At 39.9% G+C, this 18,780-nt stretch overlaps 1 protein-coding gene across 4 annotated transcripts in view; it reads left to right on the forward strand.

Moving 5' to 3' along the window:
- Positions 1-18,780, forward strand: part of focad (focadhesin) — a 169,904-nt gene that overhangs the window by 25,663 nt on the left and 125,461 nt on the right. For all 4 annotated transcript variants that reach the window (XM_047049347.1, XM_047049349.1, XM_047049350.1 and 1 more), the window contains exons 6-7: positions 2,790-2,891; positions 3,191-3,407. In XM_047049347.1, coding sequence (XP_046905303.1) covers positions 2,790-2,891; positions 3,191-3,407 — 319 coding nt within the window. The remainder of the gene's footprint in view (positions 1-2,789; positions 2,892-3,190; positions 3,408-18,780) is intronic.

Genomic DNA, 18,780 nt, shown 5'->3' on the forward strand with positions numbered 1-18,780 from the left:
TGAGAGAAAGACGCATGAGTGACAGAGAGACGGAGGGAGGGCAGGGGAAAGGAAATGCAGCTGAACGAATACGCTGCGTGTTTTAACCTAAATGGCATTAAAAAAAAAATCACAAAATGCAATATGTGGTGGCCGGTGTTGATTCTGTGGCGCACCGCCACAAATTAGTCTATGTGTGGGAAACACTGACAATGTTTGAGCCAGTTGTCATAATTGTAGGCCTAATTCACCATACAGCGCTTGTACATTTGCAATGTGCTGGCAGTTTAAGGCTGAATCCCAATACTCCCCCTTACCCCTTCCCCTTAGTTTTGCGCGTTCCCGTGAGAGCTAGTGGTGTCCCAATACTCTTTTGGAGCTAGGGGAATGGCTGAGACTAAGGGGTATACACCCCTTAAAACCAAGTAAGATCGGGAGCTTACTTGAAACCTAGGGCTATGTGAATCCTGCGGGACCGGCAACAATGGCGGCCAGATCATCCAGAGAGTCCGATAAATGTAATATTTTCGGCTTAATTTATTGATAACAAATTATGACAGTCTTGTTTTGTGTTATACACAGTCCTGAACATTATATATTTGCAACCATTTTCCAAATCGAAACGTTTCAAAAAATCGCTAGTTTGGTACGCTAATGCGACAGTGTTGAATTGCACAACAGTCCCGCATTTCTCTGACTAGCATGTCTACAGTTTTAAGTAAACTCCATTAGCAGAGAATTTCGTTTAATATCAGTGCATAACATTACTTGCTTTGGAGATATCGATACGTGCTAGATGACGTACCTGTAACCAAGTGGCGTCCCATTTCTTAGGGATATGTAGCCCTTACCCTTCAGTTTTGAGGGCTAGGGGTAAACTAAGGGCTAGGGGTAAGGGGTAAGGGGGAGTATTGGGATTCGGCCTAAGAGGAAGAGTAATGTGTATTGCGTTTGACTGCGGCAGATTTTTTTATATCCTTTGGGCTAGCAGTGGGACATTTGGAGATCACCTTCTACTGGCATAGATTATAGAAGGTTGTTTGCTGTTAATTCCATTAACCTCAGAGTGTCCTTTGATATTCCTATGATATTTATCTCTGGGCTAGCAGAGCTTTTAGAGAGAGACTAGAGAACATGCCTTAACAAGCCTTGCTGACAATACTGAGGATTCGGTGATCCTATAAACTTTTATTTTTGTGTCTTCTTCAAGACTTTCATATTATGAAAAATCCCCGAAAGTGTTTATTTTTTTACCAGCACATGCCATATTTGTATTCTTGATGACTTGAATGGAAATCCAAGAAAATCTATGGGCAAGGCAAGTTTATTTGTATAGCACATTTGAACTATAATGTGCTTCACATAAAACCATTAAAAGCTTCAAAACGTAATGCAAAAGAAAACAAGATTTAAAAACAATTAATAACATTCAATAAAACATTACAAACATTCAAAAAGCACAAAATAAAATAAAAGGGCAGTTTAAGAAATAAAAATGCACGAGTGAGATGCAAACATTGATTGATAACCTTGAATCTGGTTCAATTAAAGGCAACAGCAAACAGTACAGTCTTCAATCTGGATTTAAAGGAGTTGAGGTTTTCAGCAGACCTGCAGCTTTCAGGGACCTTGTTCCAGATATGTGGAGCAGAAAAACTGAACGCTGCTTTTCCATGTTTAGTTCTGACTCTTGGAACACAAAGTAGACCAGTCCCAGAGGGGTCGGGATGGTTCATAAGGTAGCAGCAGATCACAAATGTATTTAAACCATTCAGTGCTTTATAAACCAGCAGCAGGATTTTAAAGTCAATTCTTTGTTGGACAGGACGCCACTGCAAAGACCTCAGAACTGGAGTGATGTTATCCACTTTCTTGGTCTTAGTGAGGACTTGAGCAGCAGCGTTCTGAATCAGCTGCAGCTTTCTGATCGACTTTTTACAGAGACCTGTGAGCACACCGTTACAGTAGTCGAGTCTACTGAAGATAAATGCGTGGACTCCAAAGAGTTCCTCCAAATCCTCTTGAGACATAAGTCCTCTAACCCTTGATACATTCTTCAGGTGATAGTAGGCTGATATAGTAATTGTCTTGATATGGCTGCTCAGATTGAGGTCTGAATCCATAACTACACCAAGATTTCTGGCTTGGTTTTGTGGTTTTTAACATCAGCGATTGAAGCTGAGGCTGACTTTCAATCGTTCGTCCTTTGGACCAAAACAATTACTTCTGTTTTATCTTTATAAGAATGTTACCTAGCCCTTGTATGGGATTATAGTCCCCAGGTGATAAAGTTATGTAGATTTGTGTGTCATCTGCATGATTATGATAACACACTTTGTGTGCAATAGAATGCATCTTAACAAAAACAGGCGGTTTTATTTTGAGGAAAAATGATCAACTTTCGTCAGTCTAAACCTCTGACCTGTTGAACTTGCAGTTGAACTGCATCTGAGAAAGTATTTGCTGTGTCTCCTCTTTGCTTAAATTTTCTTCATTGTCTGCCTCTGAAAGCATATAATAATGTGTCTGTCTGGTGTGGAGAAATGCCTGATTGATTGTTCTGTATCGAGGTCATTGCAAAACCAAGTGCCAGGATCCTGAAGATAGAGAGATGGTCACTAAGATTAACCTGGGGAGGTGAAACAAGCAGGAGTTAAGAGAAAGGGGGGCAAAGAAACTCAGAGATAGCCTAAACTTGATTGAACTCTTTTGTGGGCTGATATTAATGCAGTAAGATCTTGATCTTGGTATACTGGAAATGTTATAATGTACTTACTGATATTAAGTGGAAATGTATGTGTGTTTTGCAGAAGCAACCCACATCCGTACATCACTGTGCTGGAGAACTGTCCGGACAGCTGGACTGCCCTGCTGATGGAGATGAATGACATCCTCCAGGAAGCAATGGACAGGTAATGGGACAGGTTGTCTACGTGATCAGAATGGGAATCAACCTTTCCTTTCATAACAGTTTGATAGTGGTTACAAAATGCTAACGTACAACCATGGTTCCATGAAAAGGTTATCAGTTGGGCACTGAGAATTCCTTTGAGTGAAGGTATTTTTGGAGCTTTAGTATGTTTTTAGAATTATAACCAATGTGATTTGCTCACAGTTCTAAGCCCTGTAAATTACACTATTAGATCAAATTAAATCCATGTTTATCCTGCCATTATGCTGCCAGAAATGTATGTTTTCTGTGTGCATGCAGGGATGAATCTGCATACGTGACCATGTTTGCACCCTTCCTACGCTACTTGTATTGTGAGCCTCAACGACTGCCTCAGCATGCTATGCTTAGACACAGCCTACTCAAGGTCTTACTGCCCACACAACCAGGAGAGAGTACTCACAGCAATCAGGCGCAAACCACTGAAGCCTTCCACAGCTTGGTTAGCTGTCTCTATGACCTGGTTTCATATATGCAGGTAAGGCCTATTTACTAACATGTTGTATATTCAATTAACTTTGCGACTCAGCTTGTTTAGCGAGATCACGACCATCCAAAACAAATAAATCCATCTTGCCAATCAGCGTTCTGTGAGGAATTACTGGCAGCTACAGCTATGTGGATGAAATTAGACAGTGATAGACTGTGATAGATGGTTCATCCGGACACCTGCCAAATATGTTTCCAAGGACAACTTGTTCATGTGTAACAAACCATCTGGTGAAGAAGGTTAATATTAAGTACCCAGTTTTAAGGTCATCTTAAATGGAGGAACCAGGAATATATTAACTTGAGGAACATGAACAGTAATTTTACATTGACTATGGCTGGAAAAAGTGTGACCGACAGCGATATAAAAAAATATATACATGAGAATAAAAAAAATATATACATGGATATTGTCCAAAAATGTACAATATTCGATATATATCTCAATATGTTAGCATTTGCATTTAAATACTGTATTTTCCAGACTATACGTTACTCTGGAGTATGAGTCGCATCAGTCAAAAAATGCATCATGAAGAAGAAAAAAAACATATAGAAATTGCATTGGACTATAAGTCGCATTTATTTCGAAATTCATTTTACAAAATCCAAGACCAAGACATTTCATCTCGAAAGGCAAGTTATTCAACTACACAATAACACATAGAACTGAATATGTGTCCGGTATGTTAACGTGACACATTAACAGTTATTCAGCTACACAATAGCATAATATACCTGGGAGGCTGAACAGGCTAAATTAACATAACAAGCTAGCGAGTCCAACAAGCAAGTTACCGGTAAGCTAGTTCACCAAGCTCCCGATCTCATTCCACATCACTGAATCCGTTGAACTCGTTGGTTCATGTCAGTAAGTATGAACATTTAAGCAGTTGCCATACAGGGGCGGACTTACCCATTAGGCAAGGTAGGCAAACGCCTGGGGCCCCCAGCTGCCAGGGGGCCCCCAGATGCCAGGGGTGCCCTTGAAAGACTACATAAAATTACTATATGATCAATAATAACTATAATAATAATACAAATCGATTAAAAGTCGTAACCTTCCACAAAAGTATCAACAAAGATACCAACAGAGCGTTAATACTATTTGTGTCAACGCAGGCTTCCCCTCCCACCCGATACTTCTGTGGACTATTCCATCGATTGCAGCAACTGCGCAGCAAAGCACGTCATATCAGTTGGTTAATGTGAGACAGTAGAAGAGTGAAGAGTGAAAAACCAATTTGCTAAATGTAACGAAACTCCCCAAGCGAAGCACAAAAGAGAAAGACAAAAGAGGAGGGTAAACAAGTAATTGCCAAACTGAAACTACAGAAGGAAACGTAATTTTTCTCCACTGGTATCCAATGATGCGGCAGCTAGCACAAGTGCTGCTCAGTGAAGTTTGGCTAGCAACAGCAGCTAGGCTAGCTTGCTCGTAGCACAATTTACCGGGGTCAGCTTCTCCACGCAGGGCTCTAAACTGAGACCAGATTTGGCATTGGTACTGACAATGATCGCCTCCAGCAAACGTTTTTTGAATTAAGCTTGACAATTATTTAGGGGGAAATGCTTATGTACGTTTTTGGGGGCCTATTTTCAGTTAACAGATGGTAACTACTGTACTGTTTGAATTGCCATTCCATCTGAAATACTGCCGGTGACAATGTTGTTACAATAGCTTGTTTCAAAAGGGGTTCTTGATGAATTAATGCAATATGAGTAGGCTAAATGCTTGAAAATATGCCTAGAAGGGTAATAGGTGACATAAAGTCATAGAGGTTAGGACCGTTTTCACCGCATTGCCCAATATCTTCATTTGATCCAACTTTTCAACTGAGGCTGCTAAAGCTTATCAATATTATATATATATATATATATATATATATATATATTAATAATGAGTATATGGATTGAAAAGAGTAAGAATAGGAGTTAAGGGGGCCCCATGCCTGTCTTCGCCTGGGGCCCCCAAATCACTAAATCCGCCACGGTTGCCTCTTTTGTGTGAATCACACATTTTTTAAGTTCATTTAAGTTTGCGGGTATTCTCATTTCTGTATGTATACATACACATTTACATTTTTCCGTTGTTCTTCTTCTACACTTCTATTAGCTACGCTAGCTTAGCTATAGAATCTTCAATTTTCAGCCAAGGTCAAATCATATAATATGACAGTGTCAAACAATTGTTTAACAGTGTCTGTTAAACAATTAAAATGCTAAGTTTAATGATGGAATAAAAATCAATGTGCTCAGTTTAATAATGGGTTAACACGAAAACGTGAACTTTTGCTGATAACACACGCCCTCCGATAATTAACGTGAAGTGATCAATAATGGGAGACGAATGCCGGGGCTAAAATGTATGCTTCAAACGACGGGAAAGAAGATAACTTGATCGACTATACACAATAAAGGCAAATTGCTTCACACAGTGACAAGTGGTTGTGATCACTTTCGAGGAGTTTAGCTCTACCTTTGATAGTTAGAAACGAAGCGCAAACGTTAGCTGCGCTACTGCATGTATCGAACACAGTAACTTCATTCCATACTGTGTGTTCAAATATTTCTTCATATTGTATTTCCTCCCTTCAACGAAATATACTTTTTACATGCGTTACAAGTGGCGTTGTTGTCATTTTGTCGTGTGAAATACAACCAAACATTAGAACGCTTCTGCCTAGTTGCCATGTTTGCTGAATAACCTATAAAAATTTGCGCTTGCGCAACGCCACAGAGAACCGTTAGCAGAATCGTTAAATAATTTAGCTGACAATTCCAAGGAATTGGAATTGTTTCACTGGAAACCGGTCCCTTGCCAGGACACCAATTTATCCTAATGAGCTATTCTCAGTGCTGGAAAGTTAGTTCAGAAAGCTTCAGTTACTGTGTAAAAATATAAACCGTTTTTCAACTGGCAAGCGGTTGTCAGGTTTAGCCCAAGTTTTAAGTGCTGTAATTCAGTCGTATTGACATGTCAAGGTGATTCTGGTGATTGTGGTGATTGTTTTTGAAAAGCAAAAACCATGTGAAAACAAATGTTTGCTTATTGCAGCGCCACCTAGAGGTGAAATGACATGACCTATTGGACCTCTTTAGAACAGGGTCCCTAGTCCTTATACAAAGTTTGGTGTCAATGCAGTAAAGAGGTGCTGATATATGACCTCACTTATTTTATGGTGGATTGGTTGACAACTTTGATTGGCTGTTTCAGTCAAAAGGTTTAGAATATCAAATAAACACCTGATGTCTTTTGTGAGGCTTGGTCTGAATAGGATCTGTGCCAAATTTGGTGAAGATTGGACAAACTTTATAGGAGGGGTAGCGAAAAAACGTCATATTCATTCAATCAAAATGGCGGCCACGTCAATTCGGCCACATCAATTTGATTGGCTGTAACTAACAAACAATTGCGAAAATCAAAAATCCGTATGATAACTTTTGTGAGGGTTGGTCTGAAGATCTTCTGTTACAATTTTGAAGAAGATTCGAAAAAAATTGTAGGAGGAGAAAAGAAAAAACGCTTTTCCTTAACATTCGAAATGGCTGAGAATCTATATAACTGGCTACGTCATAGAGTGCGATGGACTCGTATTGTTCCAGGGAATACAACGATACCTCGTTTTTCGAAAATGAAACATGTGGTTCAAAAGTAAAGTGTGTAAAAAAGGGCGTAGGTTTGGTCTCAGACTTGGTGGGGACATCCCCCCCCCCCCCCCCCCGGGAGCGCAAATTGAGATGCCATTCTGTACTATCCCTAAAGAGCTAGTATAACTGTTTCCTATAAATAATAAATAATCCATGCTTGAATAAATATGATTGGTTGAGCATCCTAAAACAAACATCAATGCTGCTCACTCCAAATAAATTATCAATTTTACTAATTAGAACCTCACCTGAAGCCCTGATGCTGTTTCCTCAGCCTGCTCTGAGTGTTTTCATGCCGTCTTTCCTGCATACAAAATGGTTCATTCATTTTGTAGCCTTTCCTATGGCTAGCAAGTTTAACCCTCCTACCATATTGTATACAGTGTTATTTTGACATTAATAATCAAATCATGATTCATTATATTTGAATAACCAACAGTGTTAACTTAATCACATTGCCAACTGGTTTTTCCAGCACCTGTCTAGCAATGCAGTGACAGTCCATAAACTGTGAATTTGTCCTAGGCTAGACTCCTAACCTTGGTTGAAAGATTAGCTACAGAAGCTAGGTTTAGCTGTAACAATATCCTGGGTAACATATAATATCACCAGTTAATACTTTTTCCACAGTAGAATGTACATTTGAAAGCCTGGTCACTACCACTGCTAGTGTGGCTAGTTATTTAGCCTGACTTACACTGCTTTTTGAAAAAGCTTTGTATGTCCCCTTTCTTCTTCTTGGGTGGAGGCATATCTGATCTACAAAGCACAAAAAGGGGCTAACATGTACATGCTGAAGGGCAAAGGGAATATAAAAATGTGTTACTCTGGCCTTTAATGTATGTATTGTTGGCTGACAGCCCTGGTAAGTTAGCTGTACCGTTGTCGCTGACACACCCGCTAGCTTGTCTGCCACTGCCAGTGCAAGCAAGCAAAGTAGCATGTGCTTCTTCCTGTGCGTGTCAGATAACCCCCCCCCCCCCTTCGGGTTTTTCAGCCAATCAAATTATGGCGTTTCTTGTACTGTCGCGTCCTGGCCGTCGGAATCGATCCAAATAGCAGCACAATTCGCTAAAATATTGGTGGGACAATTTTAGGGCTGGGCGGTATGACGGTATATACCGTGCGACGGTAGAAATGTGTCTACCGGGAGAGATTTGGCTATCCCGTTTCAACCGCGGTATACTTTATACTATATTTTTGTATTAGGCTACACGTGTGAATTAAATGTCTGGTTGTTGTATTGTATATAAGCCATCATATAAATCGCATTCTTGCGATATTTAGAATTGTAGTTTAACTTCTATTTGATTTGCTATTTTCGTTTGACCTGAAGCACATTTGCGTTGGTCTGACGGAATTTTCGATGTGGAGTGTATTTTGTCTAAGCGGACCACATTCATGCCGATGCTAATTACTTATATGTTTGATGTCCCATTCTGCAGGTAACCAATTCGATTTTTTGTTCAAGTTTCATGTCTCGCGCTGTAAAATTCTTGTTGTAAAATTACACTGTTGGCATTGCTAGCATTCTTGATCTAGGACAGGGGTCGGCAACCCAAAATGTTGAAAGAGTCATATTGGACCAAAAAAACAAAAAACAATTCTGTCTGGAGCTGCAAACAAATTAAAAGCCTAATATAAGCCTTATAATGAAGGCAACACATCTAAGTGTCTATATTAGCTATATTAGCCTATTATCAAAATGATAAGTAGGCTACAAATACATGATGAACATTCATGAAAAAAGCTAGCTAGCTTCCGTTACCTAGCAACCTAGCATAACACTCGTAGCAGTGCTACTTCCTGCTAGTGTTACATGTTAGCCTCCTCATTGTAAAATTTGCCATATGATAACGTTTCCATAGTCGATAAGATAGAAAGGTACTTTATTAACCCCCGAACGCAAATTATTGTGTCCAGGTAGAGAGATAGCTAGAAAGCTCACGCAGTCCAGAAAATCTTTAATCGATAAGTTGGATATTGTAGCTACAGTACAGTTTGAGTCTTTTGTTTTTAACTGAAGTGTTGTCTCATGTGAGGCAGTTGTTTTTGTTTGTAATAGATAAATAATAGAGTGTGATGATGTACGGTATGGTTATTTTGTACCATTTCTTAATTGAATTTACAGAACAATTACTATACCGTGATATATACCGTAACCATGATATAAAATTACTCATACCGTGATAGAAGATTTTGGCCATATCGCCCACCCCTAATAAATGTTGTCATTTTCAAATGTTGGTGGGGACAAGTACCTAGCGTCCCCCCCTAAATCTACGCCCATGTGTGTAAATACACCTTAAACTTTGACCCATTGGTGGCGCTAGAGGGTTTGAAATGGAGACATAAAACTTGGTGAACTTGATGAGGGGCCTGGCCCCAAAGAGTGTGCCAAATTTCACAACTTCTGACAATACGGTTCTAGGGGCTGCCATAGACTCCCATGGCAGCAGAAGATGTATAATAATATAACTAGAGAGGGTACAATTTCTGGGGAAATTGTAGGATGTGCTTGCTTGCATCGGTTGCAGGTGGGTCCGTTTTCCCATCTAGTGATATTTTCAAGCATTTAGCTTACTCATATTGCATAATTCATTAAGAACACCCTTTGAAACAAGAAACCCACTTGGAAACAAGCTACTGTAACAACGTTGTCACTGGCAGTATTTCAGATGGAATTGCGATTCAGATAGTACCGTCTGCTAACTGAAAATAAGCCCCCCAAAATGTAAATAAGTTTGACATTAATTTAAGGGGACATGGCTAATTCAAAAGCAGTTTGCTAGAGGCAAGCTAGCTGCTGTTGCTATCCACACTTCACTGATTGTTTGAAAGCGCCGGAAATGAGAATGTTTCTTTTGTAATGGATAATGTATAATGGAAAGCCGGCAGGATTCTAAGAGACTTTTCCCACCCATCCTTCAGTCTCTTTACCCCGTTGCCTTCTGGCAGGCGTTACCGCAGGATCCGGTCGCGCACACGCAGACTGGACAACAGTTTCTACCCAAGGGCCGTCAGGCTTCTGAATGGACACTGATATGGACATTGTTTTTCTGCACACTAGTCACTTATACACTGTCACTTTCAGCTACTGGTTGCTCCATCAGTAACTTGCACTACTGTACCTCACTGTACCTCGCCAACAGGCTCCTGTATGGTCATTGACATTGCACTATTGTACTGTACTCCACTTAGGTTAGAATAGGTTATAGGGTTGGAACAGGTTTCTTGTGCTTTTAGGGTTAGTATAGTGTACTATCTATTGTTATCTGTAATTTAGGAAGTTTTAGTATTAGGGTTAGTATAGTCAATATTTATTGCTATCTATATATGTAGGAAGTTTAACTTATTTAAGCTCAGCATTGATGTAAATTGTGTTCCGTGTACTTATATGTTATGTTATGCCAGGTGCTTGCGTTGTCTTGTCTTAAGAATTTCAGTGCCTAGTCTAACCTTGTGTTGTTCTGTGTACCTGACAATAAAAGACTTGAACTTGAACTAATGTATAGAATGCCGGTCATTATTGGGAAAATAAGCCCCTGGCCAGACTTCCTCTTTTACCCGGACATGTCTTCTTTTCAAGACCTAAAAAATGCGTCCGGCAGGGATTCCAAAAAACTTTTTGGGGTGGTATTTTTCACTCGTAATCCAAGCTCCAATTCGTGTGCTAGAACGTCTCTATGACGTTGTATCCATGCGTCATTGCTAATGTGTGTTGACGTGGTGACGTAGCTAGCACAGATTACCCTTTGTCGACTAAAGGCACTTTGTCGCCACAAAAACGTTGTAACCTCCTAAACTGTGCAACGGAACGTAAATCCTAATACAAGCAACTCAATTGCTACCAAGACGAAACTTTTGACATCACCGTTGTGTATGTAGTCCAAATATTGACTGAGCCTTAGGGGGGCAAAAATAAATAATAATAAATATATATGTGAGATAACAATGGTTCAGCCCGTGCCGAAGGCAAAGCACACCTTCTGGGACACCCAACTAGAGAGGGTACAATTTCTGGGGAAATTGTAGGGTGTGCTTGCTTGCGTTGGTTGCAAGGGTCCGTATTTAAATTTCATTTTACAACTGATATTTCTGTATATTTTATCTAAAATTGCATAGCCTACTTATTATTTATAAAGATTACATAGATTTAAAAGCATATTTTTTTCTGCTCATTTACAACTCAACATGGGCGTATCTAGCCCATGTATCTAGCCCCCCAAAACTTTCATTAGCCCCCCCAAATGTTTTATATAAAAAATAAAAAAACTCTTTAATTTTTTCTTTCTTTCATATTTTAAATCTAAATGTGTTCATTTCTCTTCCTAAAACCCACTAGAGGACACTATTTAAAAGTATATTTAAAAAAAAATATTCTGGGGACCCTAGTTTTGCTGGTTCACAGGAAAAATTATTGATTTTATCTAGGGGCTTAGCCCCCCCAAAAGTGGGAACCTAGAGTCGCCCCTGCAACTCAAAATACTAAGAGTGAAGAGTGGAATGAAATAGTTGTGTTCTCTTTTCCCCTGCAAGAGGGAAAGGTGATCAGCAACCTCATAGTTGAATCAAAACGAAAACATTTGGCAGACCGGTGTAAAAATGTACCTAATCTCTATGACTTAAATGTCATTGTAAGTTTTTCCCTTCTTGTGATATTTTCAGGCATTTAGGCTAATCATATTGCATTCATTCATTAATAAAGAACCCCCTTTGAAGCTTATTTTAATAGGGTGACCAGACGTCCTCTTTTACCCGGACATGTCCTCTTTTCAAGACCTAAAAAATGCGAGAGGCTAATGTCATGGCTAATGTCATGATGCTAATGCTTCAGTAAAATTGTAGACTACTGTTTCCGAAAGTAGATGTACTTCCTTAATAATATGACCTTATATTGTACATTACACATCACAATTGTGTGTCATATCACAAAGTAAAATGAGCTAATAGTTATCACCCAGGCCTCTTAGCTTGTGGCGTTTCTGCAGCTGCCTTGCTGTAAAGAAGTTAACCTAGCCATCTCCCAGAAGTTCACGAGCTGCTTAACTAATGTTCTGCTAGAGATAGTCACGCGAGGTTTCGTGACGTTAGTGGCGTCAGTGACTGTGGCTAGCAAGTTAGCCACCATCAGCTTCACTTTTCGCCACAAAAACCTAATTTCTACTAAACCGTGCAACGGAACGTAAATCCCAATACAAGCAACTCAATCGCTACCAAGACGAAAATGTTTACACCTAGGTTGCCTATATAGTCCAAATATTGACAAAGTTTTAGGAGTGGGAAAATAAATAATTAATAATAATATCTATGTGAGATAACAATGGTTGTGCCCTTGACGAAGGCAAAGCACACCCAACTAGAGAGGGTAAATTGTAGGGAAAAATTGTGGGGAAATTGTAGGGTGTGCTTGCTTGCGTCGGTTGCAGGTGGGTCAGTTTTCCCATATAGTGATATTTTCAAGCATTTAGCCTACTCATATTGCATAATTTATTAAGAACACCCTTTGAAACAAGAAACCCCCTTGAAACAACCTACTGTAACAACGTTGTCACGGCAGTATTTCAGATGGAATTGCGATTCAAATAGTACCGTCTGCTAAGTGAAAACAAGCCCCCAAAATCGTAAATAAGTTCGATATTATTTTAGGGGGGACATGGCTAATTCAAAAACTGTTTTCTAGAGGCAAGCTAGCTGCTGTTGCTATCCACACTTCACTGATTGTTTGAAAGCATCGGAAATGAGAACGTTTATTTTGTAAGGGATAATTACGGTGGCCGACATGTTCAAACACGCTACAAATAGACAAAGTACAAGCAAATTGACAATACACAAGCTAATTAAGAAAAACATGTATTTGACCACACATGCGCAGCATTCAGCAAACGCGCTGCAAATATAAAAATGCGCTGCAAATACACACAACACAACCAAATACATAAACACGCTTCAAATATAGAAACGTGCTGCAAAAAGGAAAACACGCAAACCCCGAAAACAAATGCAAACAGAAAAACGCTGCATCCAGATAACACAACGGAAGTGCTCCAGGCCAGTGGGAGCGCTAAGTAAAAGAGCGTGATTTTAGAACCAGAGAGGGCAGATGAGAAGGTTGTTTTGAATTGGACCAAAATCGAAGTAAAGAGGCAACATAAAAAGATTAGTATTCATTTTACATGTGCCCCTCCTCTTTGACAGTTTTTCAAAAGACTTACTTCGATGTTGGTTAAAACTTTTCATATGCCTTCTCTTTCTCTCTCGCTCCATGGGGCCGAAAATCAAGATGTTCCACTTGGCTCTCCCCCTAGAGGCCTGGAAAACTTCCGTTGTGAAAACTGGATGCAGAGTTTTTAGTTTGCGTGCTTGCGTTTTTGCAACGTGTATTTGCAGCGTGTTTATGTATTTGGTTGTGTTGTGTGTATTTGCAGCGGGTTTGCTGAATGATGCAGATGTGTTGTCAAATTAATGAAGATGTTTTCTTAATATGCTTGTGTTTTGTTTATGCATGTGTTTTCTTAGTTTGCAGCGCGTTTGCACATGTCGGCCACCGTAGATAATGTATCGAACGCCCGACGCGAAGCGAAGGAGTTTTGTTTCGCCCTGAAGGGGCTTATTTTCCCAATAATGACCAGCATTCTATACATTATCCCGCTTATTACACGGCTACTTGCCAACAAAAATAACTTAACACAGTTGATTGTTGATCAGCAGAGAAATAGTTTGCCAAAGACGTTGAACTTTATAGACTTTGAACATTCTTTAGGCTTCAAATCAGCTGACGTCGCTAAGCAACAGAGTACGCTGGGGTTGAAAAGTTACCGGACTACTTGCGGAGTGGTACAAAATATGTGAATCCGAGGCAAAAAGGCCACTTCCCTTGACAGCGGTCAAATATGCATAGCAACGGTCATATATGAGAAAATTGTTCACCGCAGAACGTTGGGAACGTTTTGGCTTTTTTTTCCCAGTCTGTCACTGATCATATATTTCTCACAGTCTGTTACTGATCCTATATATAGTATATATTAGGGGTGTAATGGTGCATGTATTCGTACCGAACCGTCACAGTCAAACAAAGAATTCATCTGAGTCAGTCACAGGCATTTCTACTTTATAGAGTGAATTTGTGAATACAAGTTGGTTTAAAGGAGTCATTGACTGCAAAACCGAGTTAACCTTGTCAAAGTTGAATAACGACAGTTCGCTGGATAAAATGGACATACAGTGACCCTCAAAGTCCATTGACATATCTTTCCTTTCTAAATCTCACAATTTGAAACTGCAGCTGTAAAACGACCACCTGTTTTGGCTCTGGTCTGTACCTTTGTCACGCCCCAAAATTAGCTGCATGCTGCTCTGTGTACTTCCACGGAATTACAAAGAAGAACGTTTTTCAAGGATATTGAAAATGGACTACAGTGGTAAATGCAGTGTTCCAGGCTGTACAGGGAATTGTGACACTTTTCAGAGTCTTCCTAAAGAACCAAACACTCGACGGGATGTTTGTCTATGAGAAGATGCGTGTGCAGTTCGACCCTCAATTACACATTTGCTTAAACCATTTCAAAGAGGACAGTTTTGAAAACCTGGGACAATGTAAAGCAGGATATGCTATGAAGCTGTTGCTGAAAAGAGGTGCTGTTCCAACCTTATGTTCATCACAACCGCAAGCTGTAATATGATGTTGTCGCTAACGGTTATTAGCAATGCTAACGTATCCTGTATCTAGCATAGGTAGAATGTGGGGGGGGGGTTTATTTATTGGCAATGGGGCCAATAAATAAACGGCCAACGTTATTTAATGTTCCTGACTGTGTTTCATTCGAATAAATAACCTGTGCTGTCATGAAAATCTACAATTCACGATGCATGTTTGTCCAGATCTTTGTCAGGTAATTTGTTATTAGTTAGCAAGATATCTAAGTGAAGCTGAGTTGAATCACGATAGTTTGGTTGCTCAACTGTAAGTTATACCCACCTAAATCAATCCAGTTTGCTTCGACAACAGAAGTGGAAACAACTAACGTTATCATTTCAAATGATATATAGTCAATCTGTTGAAACCAGTGTTGTGTAGACACAATAGATTTATTTGCATGTTTTTATTTCAAGTTTCCACCTTCGATGTTTCAGTGATCGCTGTTGGCTGTGTTTCGTCTTTGCTCCGTTGCTTCACTCGTTGTAAACCAACCAATCAGAGCGAAGCTCATCTATATATTCATGAGCATACCATAAAAGAGAGAAAATCTCTCGTTTATTGCAGAGCTATTTCACAGGGTGCATTAGGGCACATAGAACAGCACCCGGGCCATTTTAAGCCCAACCAATGTTACATACCCTATTCGGAGACCTTAAGGAACAGTGTGAAATAGCCTATAAAATCAGTAAATGACCCCTTTAAACCAAGACGCAACATCTCCGCTTCCTCCACTGTACGAAAATGAAACCAGAATATCCTGGATATGGGTACTGCCATCTTGCGCAGTTAAAGTCATTTTGTCTGCGCAGTAGTGATCGGCTGGTGGAGCCGCGGTATCAAGGTCCCGATCAACACTCGCCCGACCCAATCGCAAGCACACACTAACCCCTTTTTCAATCGTCAAATAACTAATTTAAGACAAACTGATCAGAAAAATTAGCATTTTAACAGACATCAGCGTGATAATAATGACCTAAAATTACACAAATAATAGTTTATTTTTTAAATGTGCACTTTCACTTTTTAGTTTGGCTCATGCTTCCGCTAACATGGAGGGGGTGGGACTTATGACATATACTGCAGCCAGCCACTAGGGGGTGACCGAGATGTTTTGCCTTTACTTTTGAGGGCTGTTACTATGTCCATTCTTTTTACAGTCATTGATTTAAACCCACTTACTTTGCAACAAGGCGATACATAAAATAAAAGTTGCAGTGCAGTTTAAGATCCAGAAATTGATTGATATCCTTGAATCTGGTTCAATTAAAGGCAACAGCAAACATTAAAGTCTTCAGTCTGGATTTAAAGGAGCTGAGGGTCTAAGCAGACCTGCAGCTTTCAGGGACCTTGTTCCAGATATGTGGAGCACAGAAACTAAATGCTGCTTCTCCATGTTTAGTTCTGACTCTTGGAACACAAAGTAGACCAGTCCCAGATGACTTGAGGGGTTGGGATGGTTCATAAGGTAGCAGCAGATCACACATGTATTTAAACCATTCAGTGGTTTATAAACCAGCAGCAGGATTTTAAAGTCAATTCTTTGTTGGACAGCAAGCCACTGCAAAGACCTCAGAATTGGAGTGATGTGATCCACTTTCTTGGTCTTAGTGAATACCTGCAGCGTTCTGAATCAGCTGCAGCTTTCTGATTGACTTTTTATAAAGACCTGTGAACAGTAATCAAGTCTACTGAAGATAAATGCATGGGCAAGTTTCTCCAAATCCAAAGCTGCAGCTTTCTGATTGACTGTGCGCACAACGTTACAGTAGTCGAGTCTACTGAAGATAAATGCATGGACTCCAAAGAGTTCCTCCAAATCCTGTTGAGACATAAGTCTTCTAACCCTTGATACAGTCTTCAGGTGATAGTAGGCTGATTTAATAATTGTCTTGATATGGCTGCTCAGGTTTAGCCTGGCTCTGCCCTCCTACGTACTTCCGCTCAATTTGGATTTTGCTTCTGTACTAGGTCTGGGATGTCGGTTCTGAAGTCGGTTTCCAGAAACAAATTTTTTGTAGGTCCAATCAGCGAACAGAGGGAGTGGCAGTAATGGCGGCGGAGAAAGATGCGAGCGAAACTATTCTGCGGTTATGGCAACGCTGCCGAATATAGGTTAAAGCCGGAGCAAGAACATTCCTTGCTGAGTTTTGTTGGTGGCCATGATCTTGCGGCCCTCCTTCCCACGGTGTTCGGGAAAAGTTTGATTTTCCAGCTACGGCAGCTAGCTCCGTTACAGTAGTGGTGAAGGAGTTGGCTAAGGCGAACGCTTGCGATTGGCTATGTCAAATCAGAGTGGCTCTTGGTGGATCCAATAGTTTTAAACTTCAACAGAGGACCCGCCTTCAAGGAAGTTAACGTTTGTCAATCGAGACATCCCAGACCCTCTGTACAAATGAAATGTACGAGGGTCTGGTTAGGACCAGGCTAGCTCAGGTTGAGGTCTGTGTCCATAACTACGCCTAGATTTCTGGCTTGGTTTGTTATTTTTAACATCAGCCATTGAAGCTGAGCGCTGACTTTCAATTGTTCGTCCTTTGGACCAAAAACAATTACTTTTGTTTTATCTTTATTTAATTGAAGAAAATTCAGGCGTTGATTTCTTCAATGCATTTACCTAGCCCTTGTATGGGGTTATAGTCCCCAGGTGATAAAGTTATGTAGATTTGTGTGTCATCTGCATAATTAAGATAAAACACTTTTTAATAATCTGAGCCAGTGGAAGCATGTACATGTTGAACAGAAGAGGCCCCAGTATTCAACCTTGGGGAACATCACATGTCCTCCTCATCAGCTCTGATCTGTAATTAGCTACAGACACAAAGTATTGATGGTCCTTCAAGCACCGACTGCTTGTTTAATTTTCAGAATTTGTCAGTAAAAAAGGAGGCAAATCGATTGCATGCCAGGATTGGAGCGTAGCAGTTTCTGACACTGGAGGGTTTGTTAGTCGACGGTAACAAACAAGGCGTGTGTATTTTTATTTTTTTGGTTATAATTCAGAGAAGAAGGAATGCCTTGCATTTCTAAGTTCCAAATTCTAATTGAGAAGTCTCTATTCATAGATACCACAGTGAACCTGGAGATTCGTTTTTCGCTATCTCTGCTCAGTTTTCCGACATTTTTTTCTCTATTCTGACCAGCGTGGCATTTATCCAAGGGGAGAAAGAAGAAAACCAGAAGAAAACCTTGCAGCAGGCTACTTGAGTTTCCATTTGTACAATAATAATAAATATGTTGTTAATAAACCGTATTACTAGACATTTCAATCTCTGTTTCATTCCAATAGTAATTTGTTGTAAGGGATTTTTCACGTGGTAAATAACTTACCCAATCCGTTGCCCACCATAACATACCAGTGTTTCCCTTATATTCACCTAACAGCGTTGCAACAGGGTTGCTATGGTGTACGATAAAATATATGAAAGAAGGCACAAAAAAATCGTGTTTTCGGCTCCACAGCAGAGTTACTACCTAGCCAAATATTTTACCAGAAAAAACCCTGCCGTAAGCTTTCTTTTATGCTGGATCTACATTCACCACATGATTGCCATCACCAACCAGGATGTTTTCATCCTATCATATTTAGTTAAGTTTGGTGTGGAGAAACTTGATTGGCCTGCACACACCCCTGACCTAAACACCATCAAACACATTTGGGACAGATTCTAACCATCCGCTAGCCAGGTCTAATCACCCAACAGCAATGCCAAAACTTCCAAATGTTCTTGTGGCTGAATGGGCACAAATTCCTACAAATCTTGTAGAAAGCCGTAGTAAGCTGCAGTGGTGTATAAAGAAACCAAAAGCTATACTTGAGTAAAAGTAAAGATATTTTACTGGAAAATGACTCCAGTAAAAGTGAAAGTCACCTATTAGAATACTACTTGAGTTAAAGTATTTGATATTTGCTGTACTTAAGTATCAAAAGTTATTTTCTGATATTTAATGTACTTAAGTATTAAAAGTATATGTAAATGCTGTTAACAAAAAAGTTAAAGGTCAGAATTTTGAG

The sequence above is a fragment of the Hypomesus transpacificus genome, chromosome 25 (assembly GCF_021917145.1).
Source record: "Hypomesus transpacificus isolate Combined female chromosome 25, fHypTra1, whole genome shotgun sequence".
Taxonomy (NCBI): domain Eukaryota; kingdom Metazoa; phylum Chordata; class Actinopteri; order Osmeriformes; family Osmeridae; genus Hypomesus; species Hypomesus transpacificus.